At 38.6% G+C, this 27,504-nt stretch overlaps 2 protein-coding genes across 7 annotated transcripts; one reads left to right on the plus strand and one right to left on the minus strand.

Moving 5' to 3' along the window:
* On the plus strand, nucleotides 1-7,486 carry LOC128603627 (uncharacterized). Of its 4 annotated transcripts, none has more exons than XR_008385040.1 (5): nucleotides 1-2,975; nucleotides 4,243-5,212; nucleotides 5,811-6,125; nucleotides 6,217-6,348; nucleotides 6,944-7,486. XR_008385040.1 is itself a non-coding variant. In XM_053618213.1 (3 exons), exons 1-3 carry the CDS (start codon nucleotides 6,077-6,079, stop codon nucleotides 7,168-7,170), a joined length of 408 nt encoding a protein of 135 aa, XP_053474188.1. In that variant the 5' UTR covers nucleotides 3,207-6,076; the 3' UTR covers nucleotides 7,171-7,486. The 4 variants fall into 4 exon arrangements, 1 of the variants encoding a protein (XP_053474188.1); XR_008385039.1 differs by having other exon boundaries at nucleotides 4,243-4,272; XR_008385038.1 differs by having other exon boundaries at nucleotides 4,243-6,125.
* A 268-nt stretch (nucleotides 7,487-7,754) lies between these two features.
* nbr1b (NBR1 autophagy cargo receptor b) lies at nucleotides 7,755-27,315 on the minus strand. 3 transcript variants are annotated; one of them, XM_053618179.1, is made up of 22 exons: nucleotides 27,028-27,315; nucleotides 25,474-25,536; nucleotides 25,347-25,365; nucleotides 25,232-25,254; nucleotides 24,813-25,031; nucleotides 23,538-23,615; nucleotides 21,284-21,480; nucleotides 21,069-21,194; nucleotides 20,652-20,855; nucleotides 18,666-18,825; nucleotides 18,148-18,231; nucleotides 17,736-17,921; nucleotides 16,788-16,919; nucleotides 16,582-16,657; nucleotides 15,216-15,329; nucleotides 13,949-14,107; nucleotides 13,656-13,820; nucleotides 12,515-12,914; nucleotides 12,263-12,360; nucleotides 10,892-10,961; nucleotides 10,672-10,768; nucleotides 7,755-10,577 (listed from the first exon to the last, which is right to left on the minus strand). In XM_053618179.1, the coding sequence occupies exons 1-22, from the start codon at nucleotides 27,127-27,129 to the stop codon at nucleotides 10,404-10,406; spliced, it is 2,946 nt and encodes a 981-aa protein (XP_053474154.1). In that variant the 5' UTR covers nucleotides 27,130-27,315; the 3' UTR covers nucleotides 7,755-10,403. The 3 variants fall into 3 exon arrangements, with proteins under 3 accessions (XP_053474154.1, XP_053474146.1, XP_053474163.1); XM_053618171.1 differs by having other exon boundaries at nucleotides 12,263-12,363; XM_053618188.1 differs by having other exon boundaries at nucleotides 12,263-12,363; nucleotides 24,855-25,031; nucleotides 27,028-27,314.
* Nucleotides 27,316-27,504: the final 189 nt, after the last annotated feature.

A 27,504-nucleotide genomic window follows, 5' to 3' on the forward strand; every position in this document is an offset into this window, starting at 1 on the left:
ACTATTCTCCTTGATAGATTAGAAAATGTTGTTGGCATTAAGGGAACGGTCCTCTCCTGGCTCAGGTCTTATTTGGCTGATCAAATGGAGAGTTCTCTATGCATACTGAGATAAAGTTTGGTGTTCCACAAGGTTCTGTTTTAGGCCCACTGCTCTTTACTTTATATATGCTACCTCTAGGTCAAATTATTCGTAAACATGGAATTAGCTTCCACTGTTATGCTGATGATACACAGGTGTATGTTTCAGCGAAGCCAGATGACAGACAGCAGCTTAATAAAGTTGAGGATTGTGTAAAAGACATTTGACGTTGGATGCTTATTTACTTTCTCTTACTTAATTCTGATAAGACAGAAGAACTTGTACTAGGACCATGTGTAGCTAGAAGTAATATTTCTGATCTCACAGTAACTCTGGATGGACTTTCTGTTTCATCATGTGCAGCAGTAAAAGACCTTGGAGTGATTATTGACTCCAGTCTATCATTTGATGCTCATGTAGATAATATTACTAGGATAGTCTTCTTTTATCTCAGAAATATTTCTAAGATAAGAAATATAATGTCACTACATGATGCAGAAATATTAGTTCATGCTTTCGTCAGCACTAGACTAGATTACTGTAATGCCTTACTGTCTGGATGTTCCAGTAGGAGCATAAACAAACTCCAGTTAGTCCAGAATGCAGCTGCTAGAGTCCTAACTAGAACCAGAAGATACGACCATATCACCCCGATCTTATCCACACTGCATTGGCTCCCAGTGAAATCTCGCATTGATTATAAAATACTATTATTAACCTATAAAGCACTAAACGGTCTCGCGCCACAGTATCTAAGCGACCTTTTGGTTTTCTATGATCCGCCACGCCTACTTAGATCAAAAGATGCAGGCTATTTGACGGTACCTCGAATAGTGAAGGCTACAGCAGGGGGAAGAGCTTTCTCTTATAGAGCCCCACTGTTATGGAACAGTCTTCCAATTAGTGTTCGGGACTCAGACACAGTCTTAAAATGTATTCGTTTACTCAAGCCTACCCTGACTAGACTTTCTATTATGCTAAGCACAGTCCTAATAATCTTTTCTCTCCCTCTCGCCTTCTGCCGAGCCACACACGATTTTATGGAGATACTAGAGATCCTGATCCTCTCTGCTCTCCGGACCTGCCTGATCCGTTTCGGATGTCCTGCCTCTGGATGGAGCTCTCATCTACTCCAATTCCAGTTTGCTGGGACTACGGCTGCTTCTAAGGCCAAACAGACTTCATATAAATCCATAATGAACTTTTTCACACTATCTGTTGTTCCCCAGATGAGGATGGGTTCCCTTCTGAGTCTGGTTCCTCTCAAGGTTTCTTCCTCTTAACATCTTAGGGAGTTTTTCCTCACCACCGTCACCACCGGCTTGCTCAGTTGTGATAAATCTGTATACCGTGTTTGTATATTTCTGTAAAGCTGCTTTGAGACAATGTGTATTGTAAAAAGCGCTATACAAATAAAATTGAATTGAATTGAAATTAATCCTAATTTTTTACTACTTGGGCGTGGAAAGCTAGCAGTAATGAGAACTGTTTACGGTCACATTCTTACGAAGCCAGTTAGCACCAGCGATCATCTTTGTTAGCATTTTTCATGGAAACGTTAGGCTAGATACGGGGCATGCATCACTGATTAGTGAACCATTTCAAAATGATTTGACTGGTGTAAAATATATATATATATATATATTTTTTTTAAATCATTTTTACTTTATTTTCTTTACATTTATCTGTTTATTGGTGCTTTTTTTTGTTTTTTGCACTGTAAAATCATCCTACTTGTTTATTTTATACTGGTAGGGCAACCTGATGGGGTATTTCACACTTAGGTGTTGGGTGTATTTCGCACTTAGGTGTAACTGTTAGCCCAAAACAGAGGCAACTTGGGTGTTAAGATCTCACAGTGTGTTTTACTAGTGTAGAGATACAGACTGGGGACAAAGAAAAACCAATGGTAATGTTGCATTATAGGAGACATTTATTTGTTTTTTGCTGCCATGGTTTGTTTGTACTTGTCCCCTTAGAGCAACGCGTCACTGCAAATCAACACCATCGTTCTACTGACTGATCACCTTGGAACATTTCTGTCCTAATGGGCATGGTATCTATTGGACAACTCCACCTAATCCAGGACTTTTTGAATGGTTTGATGAGGATGAAAATGATGTAAATCATACACTATGGCCTTCTCAGTCAACACATCTCAATACAATTTAACCCTTGTGCAAGATTTTGCAGCAATGTTCAGACAGTTCCCCTGACACCTTACTAACAAACCTTATGTTGCTGCTGGGTTTTTTTTGTTTTTTTTAAATCGTCACCCTTCTGCGAGATGGCTAGATATTAGTTGAGAGGAAGTAACAAAATGAAGTAGGTCTCTTTTGACAGTTCAGACACGCTGTGAACGTGTTAGGTTTGTCTTTCACGTGTGGTTTGGGGTGTTTTTCAAACATGGCATACTATATGCACAGTACAGCAGAAAAATGTTTCATCTCATGATCTCAAGAACAGCAAATATAAAAAGGACTTTCCCATCTCTGGCAGTGTACTTTTGTCAGAATTCCTCCTCTATTCCCCATGTGCTGTGCAAGAATGTATTAACAGCTCATTAGCAAGCCCGTCATGCCATCAGACTCGGTGGTAGAACCGAGGATTTAGGAAATAATGCAGTAAATACACACTCAAAGAAGTGTTGCTTTGACAAAGATAGACCAGAGAAGTGTTTATGACCGTCTATAAGTGCTGATTGCTGTGTGTTACTGATTACTGTCTTTCATGAACAGGAAATGGTCAAAAGATAAACTCCACCATTTGCACCTCATAGAAAAAAAAACAACAGCGTGACGTCATGAACTTCACTGTGAGAAGATCGCAGTAGAAAACACTGAACGACGCCTCAGGCACCAGGATGCTAAGACTTTGTCTCGCTCTAATGCTCGGTAAATTCAACAAGTTTATCAATACCTGGTATTTTGGATTCATTTTAGACTTATTGTATTATTTCCACACTTTATATGTATACTTTAGTTGTATGTATGTGTGTGTGTGTGTGTGTGTATATATATATATATATATATATATATATATATATATATATATATATATATATATATATATATATATATATAAGTGTATATTTTTAGTTAAATAGATACAGCACAGGAGGTTGCATGAAAATTGCTCAGGATTGTGACACAATTATTATTTTGAGACGTTTGAGATTTGCCCATTTTTAAAAAAAAAAAAAAAAAAAAATTTTAATCTGTGGATTTATTCACTTCTTGTTTGAGGAACTGTTGATAACCAGAGAAAAATCTTTTACATTCAGTGCATAGAGTACCTTACTGTGAACCGATGGGCTTCGTAGATCGGGGATTTGAAATGTCAAGTTTATAATGGGTTAAAAAGTGCCTCGTCCTGTCAGTTATATTGACAGGTCATGTGACTTTGAAGAGCCGATCTGTGAACTGATGTAAGTGGGTTCGACTGTCTACCAATTTGAAATGATGCTTTTATAACACATCAGAATAGCCTCGTGGTTCAGTTATATTGACAGATCTTGTGAGTTCTTGCGAAGAGAATATACTTTAATATTCTGCGGTAAAATGAATTCATATCTATTGTGAGCATAGAGTACGTCACTGCGAACTGACACGAGGGGGTTTGAGTCATCGGTAAGATGAAGTAATATTTTGGTGTGGGAGACTAACAATAATGTCATAGAATAATACTAATAATAATAAGTTTCTTAAAAGATGTTTTTAGTAAATGTATTTTTATTTGGCTTAATGTTTTAGTGTCTCTAATCATTTAGCCTGTTTACTCATACTAGATTAGGATCTTCTAGAGTTTCTCCAGCCTGGTTAGAGCTTGTTCCAGGAAGAGACTTTGGTGCACCATTATGCTCTCCAAAGCTGGGTGCTGATCATTTTGAATCAAGTCTTGTTTGTTGTTGTTTTTGTATGTTTGGGGTTTTTTTTTTAAAGTAATGAATAGAGGAAAAAGCCTTTTAAGTAAGGAATAAAACACTGAAAATGAATTCATCTTTATTGTGAGCTTAGAGTAGGTCCATATGAGCTGATCATATGAGGATCTGAGTGGGTTTGACTGTCTACCAATTTGAAATGTCCATTTTATAATGGATTAAAAAGTGCCACTTGTCTCAATTATGAAATATTTGTAATAATTTATATTTTCTCTCCATAGTCAGTGTTCTTAGCGCGTCTCTGCTGGCGGGTAAGTGTATTTTTCATTTGAAGAAATTCGATTTACTCTAGAGTTTTCCGCAGTGTATAGTTTTTCTGTCTTTATCTGTATGTATTGCTTTCCTAGTTTTTATTTTTATTTTATTTCTCCCATGTATTGCTTTCTGTTTTGTGATTTTGTTTTGTATTTGTATTCTCTATTCTTTCTTTTAAAAAAAAAAGTTGATATTATTCATTCTTCTCCCATTTGTTGTTTCCTACTTTGTTTTTTTGTTGTTGTTGTTTGTTTGGGGTTTTTTTTTCCCACAACATGGCTAAGTTAACTGTTTGTCAGTTTGGCTAAGTTAATAAAACATAAAATGCAGCTTCTCGTGTTAGCAAGAAACTCCTCTGTCACAAAGATTTCCTGTGTCAGAAAACCTAACGTTGCAGCTTTACAATTTTTTGGTTTTTTTTAAGTCTCCTCTCAGAATACTTACCATATTAATGAATATACAGTTTTAAAAATCTGTTTAGCACACTAATATAAAATGCTCAGGGAAAATTAATCAAACCTTCTGACCAGTCATATTTGAAAATTCAACTTTAAACTTTTAGTGTATTTCAGGCGTAAATAGTTTTGTAACATCTGTAATAATCTTGAGAAGAAAAATGTGTAAGCCTTGCATAGGTTACATATTTCTTACTTATTAGACTTGCAGACTCCCACACTGACCCGGATCTCCCCAAACTCTGCGGTCTCACCTGGAGAAGTCCTTCAGTTCAGATGTACGTGTCTCCCTGAAACATTGTTGAAAGGACCTACTGCTCATTGCATTGAGGTCATTGCTGCTCAGTGAGCAGTGTTTCAGCTGTGACGCTGTGGCCGTTTAAACTCAGCCAACCAAACTGGCTTCAGTCCAGAATCAAATTGGCTGAGAGAAGTCTCGCGTCTTGTCCCAGGATGTGTTGACCTGACTGACACATCTAAAGTGAGCAACACAACTGCTAGCTTTTTACCTGTGCACAACATGTGTAGCAGTCAGAAAGGTCTTTGACTAAAAAAAAAATCATTTGGGCAAAGTCGCATGTCCAGCTTCAAGGTGCATGCTGAGACCTTTTAGCCAACTTCACATTGCTGGAAAGGTTCTGTTTAAGTGATTTTTTAGATTGAACAAAGTTGACCGTAATCAAGCCTGGGGTGGGGGTAGTTGATTTGAACCCAATTATCAATTCAATTTGGTTCCGTGGTTGATTGAATAACTAAGAGGGCGATTATTTTTTTAACTCGGGTCCAGTTGGTGGGGGCGCACGGTGTCTTAGTGGTTAGCACGTTCGCTTCACACCTCCAGGGTCGGGGGTTCGCGTCAGACCGTGGACCTGTGTGTGCGGAGTTTGAATGTTTTCTCAGTTACACTGCTAACACCAAGTAATATTTAGTTCCTGACAGGTTTTTTGGGGTTTTTTCTTAACAAGCACCAGACTATATTTGCTGCTGTGACTTCTGCTGATTTCTTCATTGTCAGTAAGTCACATGGTGACAAGCTTTTATATCTGAAGTTCCTGACAAACCCTGCCTGTTGTTTTCAGTGAACTTGCAGCAGCCCAGTCTCCTTCAGTGCTGCTGATAGATGGTTCCACTGGGAGTCTGATGGACCAGAAGTGACAAGGGGCTACGGCTTCTCCATCATCTGCTCCACTGAACCTCAGTATACAGGAGGTTCCTTCCACTTGAAGATCATTGAATCCAACCTCACCAGGACTCAGTCGGCTGTTAACCACTCAGCCGTCTTCCGTTTTCTTGAAGCAGATTTTGTCCATCAGGGAAACTACAGCTGTACTTATAAAAAATTAACATGTCTTTAACCTCTAATGCCACTCACATCAATGGCAGCATCATAAAAGGTATAATAAGAAAAACTAGCTCTGTCATTTTGTGTTCTGCACTTTAGTGTAAATTAAATCTTGATGATGATGATGATGATTTCTCTCTCAGCGTCTCTTCCACTCTACATTGGTGTCGGAGCGACCGCAGGACTGCTCCTCATCTTAGTTCCAGTCATCATTTGCATTGTGAAGGCACGGAAAAGACGAAAATATCAGATGTATATGAAGAAGGAAACACAGCGTGAGTCGCTAAAGTCATTTAAAAGTTTTAAAGACTAAAAAAAACATTTTTTTTTTTTATCCCAATATAACACGGCGTAATTCTGATTTGAATTCTGAATCGATTTAATGTTGTTTTTTAAAGGTGGAAAAAAAACCACTTTATAATTGTTTTTATGGTGGCATGTTCTGTAAGGGGATTTACTATTTATGGAAGGAGTCTCCAGTGTCAGATGCAGGAAAGTCTTCTAGACAGAAGAACGTTGTGGTTTCGCTATACAATAGCCTTTTTTTTTTCTTAAAGTGAGAAGAAAAGACAGGCTAGTGTTTACAGCTGCGATAACGTAAGTGAGAACAGGAACGAACTTGTTTTCTAGGCAATATTAGACGTTACTATAAATGAAAATAAGTAAAGTAAATCGCTGCGGTGAGAGAAATGAAACACTTTGTGACGTTATAGGAAAATAATCGACTTCAGGTTGGTAACAGTAACTCCACTTAACAACAGCATGACGCACAACGTGTCCTTCCTTACATATTTTCTTCTTGTTGAACCGTGATATATACAAATAATCTCAAACCCTGGGTGTATTTTGACACTATCAATCGTTTTACAGACGCCGAAGACACCGATGCGAGTCCCCAAGTAGAAGACGAGGCAGATGACGCAGACGACGCAGACGACGAACCTGATTATGAAAATATGGACACCATGCCCCACCAGACGCATGATTCAGACGACTCTGATAACGACTACCTTAATGTTGATGTTTGTGGACAGAGAAGCGCTCTCGTAGACAATGACCACGAAGATGAAGGAATTTATGCAAATTGTTTAGAGTAGTGTGGAGAACTAAACAATCATCCAATGTCCACAGGCCAGAAAGAATAGCAAGTTTCAATTGGATACTCACTTTTTTTCTTTATTAAAGTACTATTTTTGACTTTTAGATTGAAGAATCAGTTTCTTTCCTCATTCTGAACGGAAAACAATCGGGTCGAGTGCAATTTATTTTAATGTCATGGAGTCTATTTATATTGTAAAATCCAGATTGAATTTAATCCACATTTCATTTTACTGCATTTTTTATTCCCATGTATTAAACTAATTTTGTATAGACTAAATATAATTTATATTTGTATTGTTTTTAAAAAAAAATTATTTTCATGATTTTGATGTTTTGTAAATGTGTGTATTTAAATGGCGCACTTATATAGCGCTTTTATCCAAAGCGCTTTACACTGTGTCTCATTCACCCATTCTCACACACACACACACACACACTCACACACCAATGGGAGCAGAGCTGCCATGCAAGGTGCTAACTTGCCACCGGGAGCAACTTGGGGTTCAGAGTCTTACCCAAAGACACGTCGGCATGTGGAGTCACGTGGATTATAAATCTGCACAGTAAGGAAGGAGACAGATTTAGTCATGACAGTTTATTACAGACGGATTCATACATCAGGTGTGCGTTACATAAAGAACAGCATGAGTTGATTCACGGCGCCGCTTTCTGCTCGTCACGGTGCAAAAGAGAGAGAAAAAAAAACTTTTCCGCTCTAATAAATAAAAGTATTAAAGCACATGGTCCACGTCTTATTTGGCCTTTTTTTTTTTTTTTTTTTTACATTTCTAACGACTCCTAAAAGCACCGGAGTAAGGTGCAGAATCAGTGGAAGAAATTATGGGATGTGTTCACAGAAAAAATAAAATAAATAAGTGTACAGACCATGAAACAAAGTATTTACACCCATTCTGACGAGCATGAGCTTCTTCAGTACGTCAAGAAGTCGGAAATAATTAAACAGCAGCATTAACGCGGAATGCTTTCGGATTCAGATCACGCTAAAGAAAATTCCCTTACGGTGCGTTTCGATTTTAAACGTCATCAAGTACAAGGGAAATTCAATTATCAAAATATAAATCATTTTACAAGGCTTTTTTTTTTTTTTTTTTTGCTTCTTCACTACAAGCATTTCTACAATGTTTAACATCAAGTGTAGATATGTTATGATTGCCACTCGGGTTCTTAATCCTTTTTTGAATATATATATTAATAATATAACGCGAAATGGTTCACAGCATGATACAATTATCCTTCCTTAGTTTTAGGATCAACTGTAGAATTTTTAAAAGCAACACATTTTAAATTACACACTGCAGATGCATCATCATCGTTATTATTATTTTAATGAATATGGAATTAGTTTTAAGACTATAATCATTTTTGACTGATTATCAGCGTACACAGCTGATCCTCGAGTGCATTTCTTTTAAAAAAAAAAAAATAAAAATAAAAAAATTCCACGCACAACAACCGTAACAAAAATCAGGGATGCATCGATACCCATACTCATTTACTGAGCTCAATAAAATTAAAAAAATGCTAAAAAATTTTAATGGACGTATTATACAATTAATGCTCAAAGCCAAGCAGACTGCAAACTCCTCAAAAAACAAAACATCAACAGGAGGAACTGCAGCGTCTTCCTACAATACAAGTGTTGAATACCTCTTAAAGGTCAAATAAAATAAAATTTAAAAAAAAGGTCACGAGGAGTTCGTCGCTAGGGGAGAATAATAAAAATGAAAATAAAAACAATGAAAGAAGACAAAAACGTCATTTTTAAATGAAACAAAACCTGCTATTTTCTGCAAGTCCTACTCAAGCCAAGCTAACTACTGTAGCTAGCGAACACACTATTTTTATTATTATAATATCTTTTATGAGAACCTACAACACCGACATTATTAAGAACGAGACTCGTAGGCTAAGTGCGTAATGATTGATTAATACTAAGTACTTATTTGTGTATCAGTAATGACAAGTACCTAAAAACATACACTCGTAGATGGGGGGAAAATGGTATCGATGCATCCCAGGAAAGGGAGGGGGGATTTAAAAAAAAAAAAAAATAGAATGTTTATTACAGTTCTCAACTTAAAAGACATGCAGACTTCACCGTCACGTGCCGAAATCCGCGCCCTTCGATAAAGTTAAAGCCACATTTCACACGCACAGCCGAATGAATCTATTGCACATCGAACTCCATGTTCTCTCTCTCTCTCTCTCTCTCACAGAGAATTAAACCCCACACGCTTCATACGCAAAAAGCTACAAGCAGGAACACTACAACTATTCATAAATAACCTAAAAGTCAGTAGTAACACTTAAAAATTCAGCATTTTCTCAGTGAAACGTTTCACTTTTAGCCAGTTTCATGCATTGTCATGATCACAGCACTGTTTTTTGCATTATGGTTTCCTTCGAATAAAGTAACTACAGTCACGGACTGGCAAAAGTTTCAGGACACTGAGCTTCATCTTTGTGCGATTAAAAAAAAAAAAAAAAAAAAAAAAAATCTAATCAAATCAATTCAAATAAATAAAAAGACTTTTAACAGAATTTCGACCATCTTTAATCCCTTTTTTTCCCCCCAGAATTGTTCTGGGTTTTGTTACATGACCCAGATTATTTTTTTTCTCCAGAACTTCTATTTATTTATTTATTTTTTAATTAAATTATTTAATTTTTTTCCCCACAGAAAAATCTGTACCAGGATTTTTCCAGAATTGTTTTTAATTCCAGAGTTTCGCCAGAATTTATTTGAGTCTTATTCTAGATTATTTTTTAAACCCCGAACCTTTTTTATTTAATCTTTTTTAAACTCGTTCCAGATTATCTGAAATTCCAATCATTTTCCAGGATTGTTCCGGTATTTTTTTTAAATCCCAGACCTTCTTAAAACTTATTCCAGATCATTTTATTAAACTCCAGACTTTTTTTGTTGCAAGGTGTCCAAAAACTTTTGAGCGCCGGTCTAACGATAACTCTTATAACGACATGAACGTAAACGCAGTTCATCGATTCACACTGGGAATGCTGCAAAGGAAATCTCATGAGTTCTTTGATCCCAGTTTCCCTAAACACGGTCCACATAAACACTCTAGACAGTCCAGATCTCTCTCTCGCACGCTCTCGCTCTCTCTCGCTCTCGCTCTCCCACACACAGACAGACAGACAGACAGAAGGAGATACGAGGAGAAAAGAGGAAGTAGATCACGCGAGTGTGTCAGTAGCGGGTGGTGTACCAGTCGTTGTCTTGCATGTGCACGAGTTCGTTTACGACGTCCAGGAGGTTAGGGCCGTGTTTTTGCAGCAAACGCTGATTCAGCGCCCGATCGGCAAAGCCCATCTCCACCAGTACGGCCATCATGGCATCCTGAGTGGCTGCTTCTTCAGGAAGCTACAGGAAAAAAAAAAAAAAAAAGAAAAAAAAAAACAGATAAGTTTATAATAGTACTGGCTTTATAAAGATAAACACAGGGGCGTGCGGTGACCTGTTCAGGGCCGGACTGTCCAGTAAACAGAGCTTTATACGCAGAGGCCGCAACGGACAGAGCGCCTTTCACCAGACCTCCTGTTATACTGTTAGCTCTGACAAGAAGACACGACACGCACATCGTTACTAATAAACTCAGCCTTCATTCTGTAATATATAAGTCATATTTGATCATAGAACGTATTTAGATGAAGAGTAGAAGATGTTTTCTATCTTACTTGAGCTCCTGGATCTCAGAGTCAGCAGCTGTACAAGAGTTCGCCGTGTCTGACGGACTGGATGCAGCGTCTACGACACAGCCGATTAGAACCAGATGAGCAACAAATTTAAATATTTAACATGGAAAGAACTGAAATATATGGAGCTAAGTATATAGAAATAAGGATAGAGTCTCAGAATACAAAAACGGCATCAGAAAACAGAATCTGGACTAAAGGTCGACCGATAGATCGGCTTCGCTGACTAAACTGCACAGGTAACTGATCGCTGGAACGATCAATTAATTATCAATAATAATCCACGCCGATAGTTTTTTTCCCGGTCGCGTCCATCGCGTGAGCGGCTGAGAAGCGTCCGATTTCGCTATACGGCACAAAAGCGGCCTCTAGAGGCGAAGTAAACACTATCGCTGACCAATTTTGTTATTCCAAGTGTTTTTTGTTTTTTTAATTATTTCATTCTGGACGTCTTTATTTTTTTTAATTTGTTATTTGGAACGTTTCTTTTTGGTTCGGTTTGAATGTATATCTTTCAATGGACTTTCTCTGAAATCACTCCTTCGTTTTTTTACAACGCGTGGTACTGTATATGTCATGCTTCTGTTTATATTTATTTATCTTCTCTCAATGTGCCACCATGTGGTCCGTTCAGACTAGCTCTAGACGTACGCCACCTAGTGGCTTTCCAACACTAGACACCGCTGGGTGTCATTTCTTTCGAGCGGGTTTCATTTAGCTACTTTAACCGAGAGGCCATCGGAGGCAGTTTTGTGTTGCACCCTGAAGAAGGCATACTCTCTCTTTTTTATTTATTTTTATATTTCTGCCATGAAACAGCCATTTAAATAGAGACTTTTTAAACAATCTAAATGGGAAGTGTGCCTTTGATTACTATTTATTTATTTATTTACAAAAATAAAAGAAGAAAAAAAAAAAGAAAGAATGATGAACTAGAGGACTGGATAAATAAACAAGAAAGCAAAAGACAAAAGTAAAAACAAGTAAAGAAAACAAGGAAAAAGAAAAATTTAGCGATAGCATAGAAATAACTCATTTAACAACAGGGGAAAAAGAGATTTGAACGTCCAATCAGTTACCTGCTACAGTGCTATATAATAATAATAATAATAATAATAATAATAATAATATTAATATCTCTTTAATAAGATGAAGATATGAGTGGATTTTTTTATAAAGTATTCATTACGTAAAAATATAATCACATATACACTAAATATTAAATTTATATATAATAAAAAAAAATAGGATTGTAATTTTTTTTTAAATACCGGTAGTGGACTCTAGTAGAGAATTTTACAGTTTTATGAACCCTGGATACTATGTCTTGATGGTGTGTGTGTGTGTGTGTACCTTGATCTTCTGGCTCCTCCTCCTCTTTGCCTCCAGGCCGATTTAGCTCCTCCTCCTGCGGAGTCTCTGCTGCTTCGAGCTGCTCCTCCGTCTCTGAGCTGCTGTTCAGTAAAAATAGAAGTTTTTTATTTAGTGTAGAATCGTTTATTTAGTGATAAATGCAGAGTGACAGCATCTCCGTCATGTCACACATCTCATCCACAGCGAAAATGTTACTCCAAACGATCTGGAGCAAAAACTCCAGACACACACCTGGCCTTGGCTGAAGGTCTCGGCGCAGCTACGATCACAGGTGTGAGCGGCACCGAATCCAGCGTCTGCGATGCACACAGCATGTCGTTAGCGTCTGCGCTAACACGCTCCGAGCTCTCGTCTCCCTGCTGGGACACAGCCGAGCTGTACATGGACTCTCCGAGAGGACGGGTGGTGTCGAAACAGTCCGGCAGGATGATGATGTAATCCTCTGAGGAGGCGGACGACGTCCTGCTGCGACTCTCTTTACCCTCTTCGGCATCTTTCGCTTTCTTCTTCTCCTTCTGCACTTTCTTCTTACTCGTCTTCCTCTCCTCGGAGTCCTCTTCCTCCTCAAAGCGCTCGCCTCCAGCAGCCGGATCCACCACGATTCGCTCGATGTCCGACTCGTTCCCTTCATCTAAACAAGCGCACAAACAAGTACGGAGTTATTCATTCAGTACAGCTTCAGTGTACCACTGCTTCTCTGCTACCCGTGTATGTAACTGAAGAGAAGAAAAGAGAAGATTTTATATATAAAACGGGAAAAGGCAAAAAAAAAATAACAATAAATTTAAGAAGAAGAAAATAATGTTCTGATGGATAAGTAGGAAAGAAAAGAAAAATGAAAGAAGTTCAATGTATAAAATGAAGACAGAAAAAAGAGACCGGATGAAGAAACTGGAAAGAAAAAACAAGGGAGAAGAAAAATAGAAAATAAAGACTGGATGAACAAGAAGAAGGAGCAAAAGAAAATAAATCAAAAAAAAGGAAGAATTACAAAGCAAAACAAGATGAAAAAGAAAAGTTTTTTGTTCAAGTAAAAAATTGAAGAAGAGAGAAGAGAGCGAACGGGATGAATAAGAAGGAAAGCAAAACGACACACAAAAAAAAATCAAATAAAAGAAAAGAGTACAAGAAAAAAAAAGACTAGAGAAGAGAGCGGATAGAATACGAATAAAAGAAAAGAATATAAACAATGAGTAATGGAATGGAAAAAAAAAACATTGACAAGCAAAAAAGACAAAGAATGCCCCCCCCTCCCCCATCTTCTTTTTTTAAATAAAGCACCAATGATTTTGCGTGAATTAGCTTATTTTTTTCCCCCCGAGAAAAAATGATGTGAATGAAACCGGCGGATGTGATGATGTCACTCGTCCACCTGCAGTGATGTGTTCGGCAGGAATGGAGACGAGAGGAGAAGGATCCGGAAGTTCCTCCGGCTCGGCTTTAGGTGGATCTGAGAGCGGAACTTCAGCGCTTTCTGACATTCTCTCCATCCTCCTCTCACAGAGAGACACGGAGCCCTGCGGTGCCGGACGCAACACTGACCCCACACACACACACACACACACACACACACACACACACACACACACACACACACGTCCGGGTGTGTTCAATTTCAAAATAATAATAATAATAAAAGAAAAAGCTGCCTTCCTGTGTACTCACCAGTGGTGGTGACTCTCCCATGCAGGATGCCGTGATCTAGCACGCCCCCAAGCGTGAGAGAACGAATCACAGACTCGCTCACAAACTGACGGCCAATCACGTCCTCCTCTCCTTTCTCCTGGGCGGGAACTCCTCCTAACTCTGGAGCCTGAGCAACGTCTGAGGACACACACACACACACACACACACACACACACACACACACAATCTTATAATCAGCTCACTAAAAACACTGCATAACAGAAGAGTTTATATAACATTACAGCATAAAACTAAATATTAAAAAATTAAATTATTTAAGAAAGCGTTTAATTCAATCAGTGGAACTCGATAGCAGTCATCTGTAATGCTGCTGCATTCGATTCAAACTCATTTAAGATTTATTTACTAATTTCTTATAGCTGATCACATCTGTACACCACGGATTACTGAATTATGAGTCATATATATATATATATATGTCTATATATGATTCTTTTCTGTATTTTGAGGAAGAAAGTTATTTAAATGTCGTTTAACAGTGTATTATAGCATCACTGGGATGATTATCTGCACATACGCTAATCATCTCGAATCATCAGCTTCTCTGTTCTTCAAAAGACGAAGGAATATTCATTTCATATTAGTGTCATTGCTGATCCCACTACAGTTTCATTCTGAACATTCTGCACGTTCTACAAAACTATTTAAAAGCCAAGCTCATAACCCTACAATCATATTAGCATTATTTACATAGACAAATATACAAAAGTAATTGATCAAAAAAGTAACTGATACATTTTTTAATTGATAAAAAAAAAGTAAAAATGATACAAAAGTAAATGAAGATGAATTTAAAAAAAAAAAGAGAGAGAGAGACAGAGAGAGAGAGAGAGAGAGAGAGAGAGAGAGAGAGAGAGCAAAAGGAGGACTGGGTAAAGGAAGTAGGAAAGAAAAACAAATGTAATGGAAAAAAAAGAAGAAAGTAAAAAAAAGAAAATGAAAGAAAAATTTAAAAAAAGAAAAGAAGTGAGAAGAAGGATGATGGTGCAAGAGGGGGAAAAAAAGCTTTCCAAAAAAAGGATTTTCAAAAAAAGGAGAGGATATATGAAGAAAAAAGAAATTCATACATTTTTGATAAATAATGGGGAAAAATGTAAGAACAAGAAATTGGGGAGGAGAAGAAAGAAAGGACTGGATGATTAAGAAGGGAAGGGAAGAAAAAGAAAAAAATATGGTGTAATTGACCAAAATGTAAAAACTTTATTCAATTAGTTCTTTATTTTACCCAGAATGCTATTGACTGCTTGGGTTTCCTCCCCAGCTTCCTCCTGAATGAGCCCCGGAGTTTTGTCCTGCAGCAGTGCATCATGGGGCAGAGGAGAAATGCATGGAGTGATATCTGCACACACAGAGGCAGGAGACTGAGGCTGTGACACAAATTCAGTTGTTAATACTTCGCCATATTTCATCCGAATGATTTTATACCACAGTGAGGTTGAATGCTCGAATCTGATTGGTCAGAAAGTGTTTTTGTTTAACCGTACGGCTTGGACAGTCATACCGAACAACGGGCTTCTTTAATGCGCTCCTTCTAATGCATTATTGTTTCTATGGTAACGGCTAATACGCAGCTACTCGTACAGCAGACATGCCGTATAATCTAAAACTAAAATAAGGAACTAGATTTTTCACGTTAAAAGGTATAATAGTTTAATGTGGTGGGTTTTTTTTTTTCTTAGGAGGAGATGTTTAACATTAATGGAAGGAGTCTCCAGTGTCAGGACAGAGGCGCTTGTGCTTTCTCATTTCTCTGTAACGTGACAAGCGGTGTTTTTTGAGAGTGAGAGAGAGAGAGAGAGAGAGAGAGAGAGAGACACAGAAAGAGAGAGAGAGAGAGGGAGAGACAGCGAAGCAGACACAGAGAGAGAGAGAGAGAGAGAGAGAGAGAGAGAGAGACACAGAAAGAGAGAGAGAGAGACAGCGAAGCACACACAGAGAAAGAGAGAGAGAGAGCGAGAGAGAGAGACACAGAAAGAGAGAGACAGAGAGACACAGAGAGAGAGAGAGGCAAAGAGAGAGAGACAGAGAGAGAGTGACAGAGAGAGACAGAGACACACAGAGAGAGAGAGAGAGGCAAAGAGAGAGCGAGAGAGAGTGACAAAGAGAGAGACAGAGACACACAAAGAGAGAGAGAGAGAGAGAGAAAGAGAGAGAAAGAGAGAGACAGAAAGAGAGAGAGAGACAGCGAGAGAGAGAAAGAGTGAGAGAGACAGAAAGAGAGAGAGAGAGAAAGGCTGGTGAGGAAATCACTGTTTATCGCTGCTATAAAATATGTGAGAACGTGAACTAGCTTGTCTCTTGGATGTTCCACAACTATAAATCTAACTATAAAACCATTCAAACACGTGACATTTGCAACGTTAGTGCTTTAAACCGTGTAACTGTTGGCAAATCGCTGTGGTATAACACACTCCAGACCGTGCTGTTATACGAAAATAATGTACATCGGGGGCGGGGCTTGGAGAATGGGGTCACAGGGATAGCATTTCATATAACAGCACGGTCTGGAGCGTGTTACTCCGTACGGAACAGATAACGCACGGAGATAAAGAGCTTGCTCCGGGACCCTGTGGTCAGGAGTAAAGTGTTACCTGCGGGAGTGTTGTTGGGAACGCTCTCCAACTCCTGCACTATGTTAATGTCCAGAAGCTCAAACGACAGCAAGTCCTAATAATACAGAAATATAGCATTTGTACCAATATTTAAAGTATTTATAATCAAACAAATACTTCAGATGAAAAAGTACGTGACTGGTAGGACGATTTACCAATAAGGCTATAAAGCCTTTCTGACGTACCTGTGCCGTCAGCAGGTCCACGGACGGAATGTAAAACTCCTGATCGCAGTCCTGATCCACGGTGATGAGCAGCGGCTCCCGGGAGGCCGTGCGGTTTTTCTCCTCTCTCTCTAAAGTCCGAGCCGATTTCTCCTGGAGAGGAAAGGAGAGAGGAACGATCGGCAACGTGAAGGTGCGCGTTTCTTCGCAATATGGACGTGACTCGGGCTGCGTCCCGAACATAACAATCGGTTCCTGGTTAATGCCTTTATTAGCAATTTAGGAAACGTGTTGTCATTGGTGTATAATGCGTACAGTTAAAAAATAACTCACGCTTAAAATACATATACATATACACATATATATATATATATATATATATATATATATATATATATATATATATATATATATATATATATATATATATATATATACATATATATATATATATATATATATATATATGTCTGTTTGAATTAAGAAAAGTTTTATTTTACAACTTAATAAAACAAAAATCAATTTTTACTTAATTAAGAAATTCGTAATAATTTCCTGCTTCATTTACATAAATTTACATACAATTTACATATACAAAAAAGTCTCCTTATTTAATAGATATTTTCATTTTAGTTTATTAAGAAATGTATTCTTATTACCCCATCCTTGAATTAAAGTCTTACCAAATGTTCTTCGCTTTGCATTCTAGACAACGGCAGCACAAAGTTTTGGCACCCTGCTCCCTAATGATTTATCTTTGTGACACCATATCTACACAAACCATTGAGGAGGGGGGGGAATTTATTCATTTATTTTTTTTGTAAATAATCAGTTCTCTCGATGACGATTCCTTGTTAGAATTTATTCCGATGAAAGTTGACGTACTGTGCAGTAGTCTGAGATTCACAGGCAGGAAGTATAATATTACGGTGAGATCTATACGGTGACGTATTGGCGAGTGTAACGGACCTGAGGAGTGACACACGGAGACACCAGAAGGCCGTCAACGGAGATGGCGGTCGGAGCGTCGGGATCCACGACGATGCTGCACCAAACCCTCGGCCCGAACTGCTCTCCTCCATGCGCCAGGCGCCAGTGTGAGGTGTAGGTGCCCTCCAGGGTGGGGGCGCACAGAGCCACGCTCACTAATCCCACCTGACACACACACACACACACACACACACACACACACACACACCATTCAGTGTTAGGACACAGCTATTCTTCTTCTTCTGTACATTTTCCATTCCATCATTCCAATTTTCCTCACCTTTTTGATTAAGGATGTAGATTTAGATCCCAAATGAACAACCCAGAGAGGACATGAGGAAGAAACCGTGAGAAAACGGTGTAAAAACCTAATTTTTTTCCAGATACACACCTGACCTGGTTGCAGCGTGGGCACGGACACCTCCCTCCACCTCTCCCCCGAACCCACCGCCAGATTCCCCCACATGAACTTCAGCTTAAAAAAAACAAAAAAAAACAACAACAACAACAAAAAAAAAAACAGGAAAATATATGATTATTTTCCAATAACAGCAAACGTCTTTTATTCCTCTTATACCACAACAATTTACCAATGATTTCAATTTGTTTATTTAAAAAAACAAACAAAAAAAATCATCACTTAGTGTAACGTTTTAATGTTGTGTAACATCTCTCTCTCTCCCCCTCTCTCTCCCTCTGAATAAAAAAGTAAAACAAATGCAGCTTGTCATGTTTACAGAGAACCCGTTACAGCTTTACTTCCAAGTGTGAAATAAACACCTCCTTACAGAAAACTTCCCCATATCAAAGAGTACGGCGTGTTTACATCCGTTTACGAAGAGCTTCTGCTTGTGAATGATCCGTTACCATGTGTGTGTGTGTGTGTAACTCGAGTGTGTGTTACTGTACTTTGGTGTCAGAGTTCCAGCTCATTGTACCGCTGTTCTTCATCTTCCAGTATTTAATGAATTTGGTCCCAGGCCTCAGGCGTGATCCGTCCGGCAGATTTTCGTCCAGCAGCAGCGCCGTCATCGCAGGGACAGCTAGAGGACACGGACGCTTAGGACGCCTGAGGACAAAGAAATATAGGTATAGGTAATTTACCAAATTTGCTTGAGGTTCATGTGTGTGTGTTTACTCAAATAAACTCAATGGTAAATCTCACACAGCTATTTATTTATTTATTTGTTTATTTGTTTATTTATTTGAGTGAGTGAGTGAGTGAGTGTGTGTGTGTATATATATATATATAGATAGATAGATAGAGAGAGAGAGAGAGAGCGCTAGATTGGATTTCTGGAGTTATATAAGACGTTATGTATATAATCATGCATACTTGGGAGTATTGGCTTGTGTGGCTTGCTGTAATTATATTGGATTTCTACAGTTGTATAATCAGATTTTCAGTTCTACAGTCAGGTATGTCATCAGACGTACCTGGAGCTGTTGCTTGCTGCGATTAGATTAGATTGTTACAGTTGTATAATAAGACATTATTATCTGTATGTAATAATATTAATAATATGTATTTTGGGCTGTTAACATGTCATAATTAATCAGATTTTTTACAGTTCTATAATCAGACATTGTTATGCATGTGATTATGCACACACAGGGCTGTTGGTTTGCATGGCTCGGTGTAATTAGTTAGAATTTTTACAGTTCTATAGTCAGCCATCATTGCGTATATAATTAGACATTCTTGGGGCTGTTGAAGATTGGATTGGATTTTTACAGTTCCATAATCAGACACAATTATGTACAATATGTAATAATGTGAAGTCCGGGCTGTTGAAGCACTGTAGATGACATTTTTACAGTTTTAGAAACTTTATATTATAATAATGTACAGATTATATAATAATATCTAATAATGTTAACAAAATGCACTCTAGGCTGTTGGCCTGTGTGGCTCCCTGTAATTAGATTAGATTTTTACAGTTCTATAATCAGATATTATGTATGTATGTATGTATGTGTGTATGCATCTGTTTGTAATAAAGCATGCTCCTTATTCGAGACGGTTCACTGTAATTAGATTAGATTTTTACAGTTCAATAATCAGATATTATGTATGTATGTATGTATGTATGTGTGTATGCATCTGTTTGTAATAAAGCATGCTCCTTATTCGAGACGGTTCACTGTAATTAGATTAGATTTTTACAGTTTTATAATCAGATATTATGTATGTATGTATGTATGTATGTGTGTATGCATCTGTTTGTAATAAAGCATGCTCCTTATTCGAGACGGTTCACTGTAATTAGATTAGATTTTTACAGTTCTATAATCAGATATTATGTATGTATGTATGTATGTGTGTATGCATCTGTTTGTAATAAAGCATGCTCCTTATACGAGACGGTTCATTGTAATTAGATTAGATTTTTACAGTTTTATAATCAGATATTACGTATGTATGTATGTATGTAACAGTGTACACTCGGGGTTGTTGGCCAGTGTGACAAAATATAATTAGATTTTTACAGTTCTATAATCAGACATTAACTGTTTGTAATAAAGCGTGCTCCTCATTTGAGACGGCTCGCTGTAATTAGACTACATTTTTACAGTTCGATAATCAGACATTATTATCTGCTTTTAATAAAGCGTGCTCCTTATGTGAGACAGTTCGCTGTAATTAGATTAGATTTTTACAGATCTATAATCAGATATGTATGTATGTATGCATGTAACAGCAGACACTCGGGGCTGTTGGCCTGCGTGACGCAACGTAATTAGATTAGATTTTTACAGTTCTATAATCAGACATTATTATCTGTTTGTAATAAAGCACGCTCCTTATTCGAGACAGCAATTATCTACAGTTCTATAATCAGACATTATTATGTATGTATGTATGTATGTATGTATGTATGTAACAGCACGCACTCGGGGCTGTTGGCCTGCGTGGCTCGCGGCTGTAGCAGCACAGGAGAGGAGTTTCCGTCTCCCACACATCCCCACTGCAGACTCCTCCTCTCCATCCTCAGCTGCTTCCTGATCTCCTTCACCTCCGCCTTCAGCTGCCGCTTCTCCGCCTTCAAGCGCTGTTTCTCTGCCTTGCGAAAGCTCCGGTCCCCCCGTCTGTAGAACCTAAAAGCAAAATTGGACATTAAAGAGACATTAAACAGACTGTTTGAATTGCTGTTGGTTTTACTATTTCATCAAAGAAGAAAAGAAAAGAGCAACAGCAAACACACGCAGTCGGGGAGCAAATGGAACACACACACTCGCTACGTCATTTATTCCAGACAATCTTTTTCCATCAACGATTTTTTCAAAGGAAGGAAAACATGAAATGCTCACCTGCTCTGATCTGGAGCTGGAGATCCGCGTTCGGGGATGGAGAGAGGCGTCCGAGCTCTCACCAGGTTGTGGCTCGGGTCATGCGAGAAGCTACACGGCTCACACAGGGTGCAGGACGTGCACACGCTGCGCAACCATAAACCCAAGTCAGCACAAAGTGTCAGTGAAGCGAACTCGTTCATTCAACGCAAGAACTTTCGCTCCAGACGTCTCACCTGCACTGGTATCCTCCGCCCGCCGTCTGTCCTCTGCAGCTGCTGCAGGCCGGAGCCGAGCTCGGAGCTCCAGGCAGCGTGGACGAGGAAACCTCGGAGACCTGGGCCTCGGCTGCCAGGGGTTTATGGATGCAGCACTGGCCTGAAAACTCCCTGCAGATCTTCTCCACAGCCTCACGAACCACCTGATCCTTAAACTGAACGCATTACTTATTAGTAGGTATTTTACAAGGACAGGCATCAGGACAGATTCAGCTCAATTAAACCACAAGAAGAAGAATATGAACAGGATCAAGTGCTTTTTGGAGACACAATGTGATGTGATCACTCAAACTACTTGCAAAGATGAGTGTATCCGCGTTATATTTTTAGTAAGCAACTAAGCATATTAAAAATGGGGGTTTGTTTAATGTAAAAAAAAAAAAAAGAAAAGAAAAAAAAAATCAATAAATAAAGCTTTCTTGAGAATTTTTTTCAGATTTCCTACCGTAAATCACACCTTTCCAACCCTTAAAATAAAAATAAATTCAATAAATAAATAAAAATACAAATAAAATAAATAACACTCACCATTTCCTGAACAACATTCTTCACAGTAATCTCACATTTTCAACAAAAAATAAATAAATAAATACAAATATAAAACCAAAAAAACCCCAAAACAATTAATTAAACATGCTTTCATAAGCACATTCAAAAAAACCTTTAAATTGCCCAATGATCTCACATATTCAACTTATACACAGATAGATAGATAGATAGATGTTAAAATATATAGAAAGATGTATTTTAAAAAATGAAAGCAATAAAATAATTAATAAAACATGCTTTCTTAAGTACTGAACCACAAGTTGTGAAATTTTTTAATTGCCATGTCATTATTTCATTATTGATATTTTGTCATTTTGACTGAACTCTTTAATTCAAGATATTATCTCATTATATATTATCTATATACTACAACTTACTAACTTAAAATATTAAATAAAATAAAAAAAATGAGTTATTAAGCCAAATTAACAAGATAATATACTGAATACAAGCTTTAAAAAAAAAAAAGTCCAAATCTAAGGGTAGACTGCATTCTCAGTATACTCTCAACAGGAGAATTTGGGATTCAGTAACAGAAAGAAAGATGGCCAAATATAATGATGGAAAAGGCTAAAATCTTCTCAAATTAAAGGGGACCTATTACGCAAAATTCTCTTTTACATGGCGTTTGGACGTAAATGCGTGTCGGCAGTGTGTGTGCATAAACGCCCGATAGTGTACAAATCCACCCACTCCTTTTATATATCCCCCATGAATCATAAACAGTGTCTCAAAATGAGTCGTTCGCGTTTTCTATCTGTTGTGACGTCACGTTGGAACAAGCCCCGCCCACGACTGGTGACGGACTCTGCCTTATTAGCATAGATCCTCCCCTGAGAGAGCTGCACACAGTCCGCCATGTTCTCCGCTCTGGAGCGGCTACAGTGATGAGAAGAACGTCTCAGTTCTGTCGTTAGCTGTAAGAATGAACGTAAGAGTCTTTGTGTACAGTACTCCCGGCATCAGAGCCGCTGAAGACACAGAGGAGAAGTTTTATTTTTGAAGGAATTGCACCCCAAAAAACAGCTAAATTCGTATGTTTGTTCGAATCATTTTACCCCAGACTGCTTTGTGAACGCGGGTCAAAACAAAGCAGGATTTGCTGAAAAGTTGATTCTCAAACATGGATCAGTACCAACTGTTCACGATCCTGCTTCGTATCCGTCACACGTCAGAATCGCACTTTATATTGTGAATGTTTACAAATCGCCTTTCCGAATGTGCTTGTTAGCAAAATCCACACCTAACACGGCTAAAGTTGCCACTGTCTCTGATTTGTTGTTGCCGTAGTATCCGAAGCACGAGCTGTAAAGGCACAGCCCTCTTCCGGAAAGGGGGCGGGGAGCAGCAGCAGCTCATTTACATTTAAAGAGACACACATGAAAACAGCGTGTTTTGGCTCCCACCCAAAAAGGAGCATTTACAGCAGGGTATAATAAATGATCCGTGGGGTATTTTTGAGCTGAAACTTCACAGACGCATTCTGGCGACACCCGAGACTTCTATTCTATCTTGTAAAAAAGGGCATAATAGATCCCCTTTAAGTTTAAACGTCTGTCCTTTTGTGATCAGATCTACAGAGATGGATGTAAATGCTCAGGACTGAACAGAGCACTCAGAGTAGGATCTTGTGGTTTAATAACGGATTTAATAACAGATTTACCTTCTCCATGTAAGAGGTAAACCAGGCTGGTGGCGTCTTGTCCTCTGCTTTACCGCCCTTTAGCTCACTAAGGGTCACCTTTATATATATATTTAAAAGAATAAAAAAATAAATAAAGAATGAGGCTACACTTCAGCATGTTGTCATGACAGCAGCAGAAATAAAACAGTTCAATATTACAACATTCGTATCGTAAAATCAAACAATAATCCTATACGCTGAAATATATATATATATATATATATAAAAACATAAAGGCTGTGCGTGTCTGTGTTCTGAAGTAAAACTGACCCCGGTTTACTTTATTTTTGCGTTTCTAAATGGCGCTATAAAAAATCATGGACCAACCGTTACAGCGGTTTATGGATAAAATCAGCAAATAAACCCAATTTATCAGTAAACCGTCGTATCGATTGGTCTGTGATATTTATAGTTTGAGAAATTTACAATTATATTAGTAAAACTATGTAAAACTGTAAAGGTGTCTGTAATACAAAAGGATATGTCAGTCGGTATTATACACGATCAGAATTTCTAACATTATACAGGGTGAACATCATTATTCAGGCAGGATCCTTTCTCCAGACTTTAACGCATCGCTTAGAACAAACGCATCCAGTGCGTTTGTAAAAACCTATTCCTCTTCAGTACGAGTTTTGTTTTTTTTAATCATTTAAACCTAAGGATGATTTGTTTAATATTTATGGTAGGAGTCGAGTGTCTGCGCTCGCTTTGTATCCGTCACGGTGCTTTACAGTGTTTACGAGGGCGGGAAAACATTCCGGACCAAGGGGTTTACGCTTCCTGGTTTCTCTGGAAACCGACGAGATGTGTTTTATGAGAAAGAGAGAGCAAGCGTGAAGGACCGAAAAGGAGATGCTGGTGACGGACCGACCGTTTGCTCGGGAACTGACTGACTGACTGACTATCGTCGCTGACGTTACAGAACTTTCGATGTTAAACTATAAACTGTTCAAACGTACGACGTGTCGTTTATGAATGAATTAAACATTGAAATTATTGGCAAATCGCTGTAGTACGAGCACATGCTCCACATTGTGCAGTTATATGAACCCCCCCCCACCCAATATAAACGCAAGGCCCGTCATGTGTTGTCAAGCTTTTCTGCTGTAATCAAAAACAAAAAAAGATTATTTTACGTTTTCATTTTTAAAAAAAGAAAATGGGAACAGCAACCCCAGCTCTGCGCCTGAGACACCGGTTTCCACGGAAACAACGTTGTGCAGCGAAAACAGCAGATTTAGGAATTCTTACTAAACCCTCCTCGGGCACAGCAGCCTGAACTTTTCGGCTCACCGCCTGTGCCAGGCTCGGGCAGTGCTGAGGAGGCCGGAATCCTTTCTTCGGTTCCGTCAGGCTTCCGGATTTCACATGGGACAAACCCGGGCCTGGGACGGGACCGGGAACTCGTCCGGTCGTCCCTCTGCTCTCGTACACGTTCATCTGCAGCCTGTTGCCCTGCCGCGCTGCGCTCTGTGGAGAACAAAAACGTAAAAAAAATTTAAAAGCAGCGTAAATTAGTCGAATAGTTATCGCTTTAACGAGCTGTAATGGTGTACGAGTCTCAAATAGGACTTGTGTCGCGCAGACTTCATAAACACAAGTCGTGAGGTTTTGAGACTTCCACAAAACCTGCTTTGCTCCGCTAAAAATGACTAGAAATAACACTGTACCTTCAGAGCCTCTTCATACTCCACTGAAAAGTAAAAACAAACAGATAGTAATTAAACTGCACCTTTTAAAAAAAGCTTTAAAAATGAATAAGATACAGACAAATCTGTTACTCACGCTGGCTGTTGATAGACACCTACAACAAAAGGAAAATAGTAATATTAAGAAGAAGAGGAAGAAGAGCAGTGTCAATGTTACATACTTGGCAACGTTTCAGCACCCGGCTTCCCTGTGACACACTCACCTCTTCGTTTTCCTCGTCGAAGTACGTCAGCTGGAGGCTGCACAAGCCGAAAGATCTTTTCACCTGAAGGTAGAAACGCAGCTTTTACACCATCATGACATCACAAACCTGCCACACGGGTCTCTAGGAATGTTCTCAAGTCATGCCACTCTTATAGATTCTTTTTCTATTACAGCAGCTCTGACAGTCGTATAACTCACAGCTTTATATTAATATTAACCTGGTCTTAATACTTCATCGTCTCTATAGCAACACCTCATTCACAGGGGCTTGTTTTTTTTTTTTAGTTTGGGAATAATCAATTAACAACAGGTTAGTGTGATGAAGCGGAGATAAAATGTTACCACCCTCAAGTTGATTATTTTCCTATAACGTTACGTCACGAAGCGCTTTACTCCTCTTGTACCACAGCAACGTGCCGACGATTAGGCTTGCTCATGTATTAAAGAACGACATGTCATACTTTTATCCCATTATGGCTACGTTTAAGGTTGTGGGACGTCCCCGAGACAAGTTAGTTCCTCTTCTCGGTTACGTTATAGCAGTTATAAACAGTAGTTCCCTCACCAGCCTTAATAAGTTAATAAGATTTTTTTTTATTTTTAAAAAACACACAAATTGTCATGTTACTGAGAAATCCTGAAAAGTAAAAGTAAACTCCTTTGTCCTGAAGAAATCATTTATTTAAAAAAAAAACTAAAACGTATACCTTTACCTCTGACGAAGGTACAAAGTGTTGACACTGGAGACTCCTTCCATAAATTAGAGAACACTTACATGGAGAGTCCCTCTGAATGAGCTGTTTCTACAGAACCAATAACGCATTAGCGATTCATATAAACCTGTAATTTACAGCTGCACTATTCTCAGAGCTGACTTCTTTTTATTATTATTATTATTATTATTATTATTATTATTATTATTATTAAACATAATAATTAATGTCTGCATTCATTGCGTCTGCTGCATGCTGCAGAAGCGTGGATGTAAAAACTAATGCTTTGTATTTAAGGTGATGAAAATGAATTGTGATAGGGTTTAAAGTGAAAAATAAAGGAATAAAAAGAAGAATCTAAGTGCTGAGTGCTTTGTGCATTTAAATGTTTACCTCATCCAACCCAACATAACCTGAAATAACCCTAACTGGCACGCCCACTTTGGTCACGTGACACGTTTGTCAATCAGCTGAGTCAGGTGAGAGTCAAACCTTAGCATTAAAAACAGAAAAATACTGCTGAAAGGTAACTAAAGGTAACTAAAGGTAACTGGGGGGGAGAGGAATATTAATGTGTAATCGTTAAATATTTAGGAGTAAACCAGGCACGAGCAAAAAAAATGGTCGTAGTTATTGTCACGCGCATCCCCTGATAATGTCGGATTAATGGTTTAACAGGCCTACAGACACAAAAACACACAACAACTCATGCTTTATTTGCCCAGTCCCATGTATTTATGCATCTATGTCTTTTTATTATTTTTAAAAATAAACATTTAAGTTGATTATGTGCACAAAATGAGTACTACGCGATCAAACCCGTCCACCCTCGCGCTCACCGTGGCCTCCATAGACTCCCAGCTCTTCGTCTCGGAGCCGGACAGCAAGAAACTCTTCGTGTTGCCCCGAAAATTCACCTTCAGGTTGATGTACAAGTCCATGGCGGCTTAATAACGGCGTCCGAGCCGCTGCATAGATGACTATAGACTATTAAAACGCTTCAAAAACAACCCGACGATTCAATACGCTTCGGAAACCGTCTCCTGTGTTTACATCAGCGATTGTAAACACACCCACAGAGTCACGTGACCGGGCACGTCCGGCACTGACGTCATCTTAAGCAGAGCCGGTCAGGAGGGGGAGCTCTCAGTCAGCGCGAGCTTCATGGGTGGGTCTCAAATTGAGCGATGTATTCCCGTGTAACCAAGAGAGAGAAAACAACATCTTTAGAACATATTCTAGCGATTGTATAGACTTCCGGTGCAGGAAATAAGCTTGTAATCGATGTAAATTGGCTATTCAGATGTTCCAAGTGT

The sequence above is a fragment of the Ictalurus furcatus genome, chromosome 2 (assembly GCF_023375685.1).
Source record: "Ictalurus furcatus strain D&B chromosome 2, Billie_1.0, whole genome shotgun sequence".
Lineage (NCBI taxonomy): Eukaryota > Metazoa > Chordata > Actinopteri > Siluriformes > Ictaluridae > Ictalurus > Ictalurus furcatus.

Bases quoted from the DNA above. Each gene is read 5' to 3' on its own strand.
- nbr1b (XM_053618171.1), bottom strand. From the start codon at position 27,129: ATGGACTTGTACATCAACCTGAAGGTGAATTTTCGGGGCAACACGAAG. The intron at 18,232-18,665 runs GTACAGTAACAC...GTTTTTTTTAAG, and splicing joins GCTGGAACTCTGACACCAAA to CTGAAGTTCATGTGGGGGAA. The intron at 17,922-18,147 runs GTGTGTATCTGG...TGTGTGTGTCAG, and splicing joins CCACGCTGCAACCAGGTCAG to GTGGGATTAGTGAGCGTGGC.
- LOC128603627 (XM_053618213.1), top strand. From the start codon at position 6,077: ATGTCTTTAACCTCTAATGCCACTCACATCAATGGCAGCATCATAAAA. The intron at 6,126-6,216 runs GTATAATAAGAA...TTTCTCTCTCAG, and splicing joins CAATGGCAGCATCATAAAAG to CGTCTCTTCCACTCTACATT. The intron at 6,349-6,943 runs GTGAGTCGCTAA...ATCGTTTTACAG, and splicing joins TATGAAGAAGGAAACACAGC to ACGCCGAAGACACCGATGCG.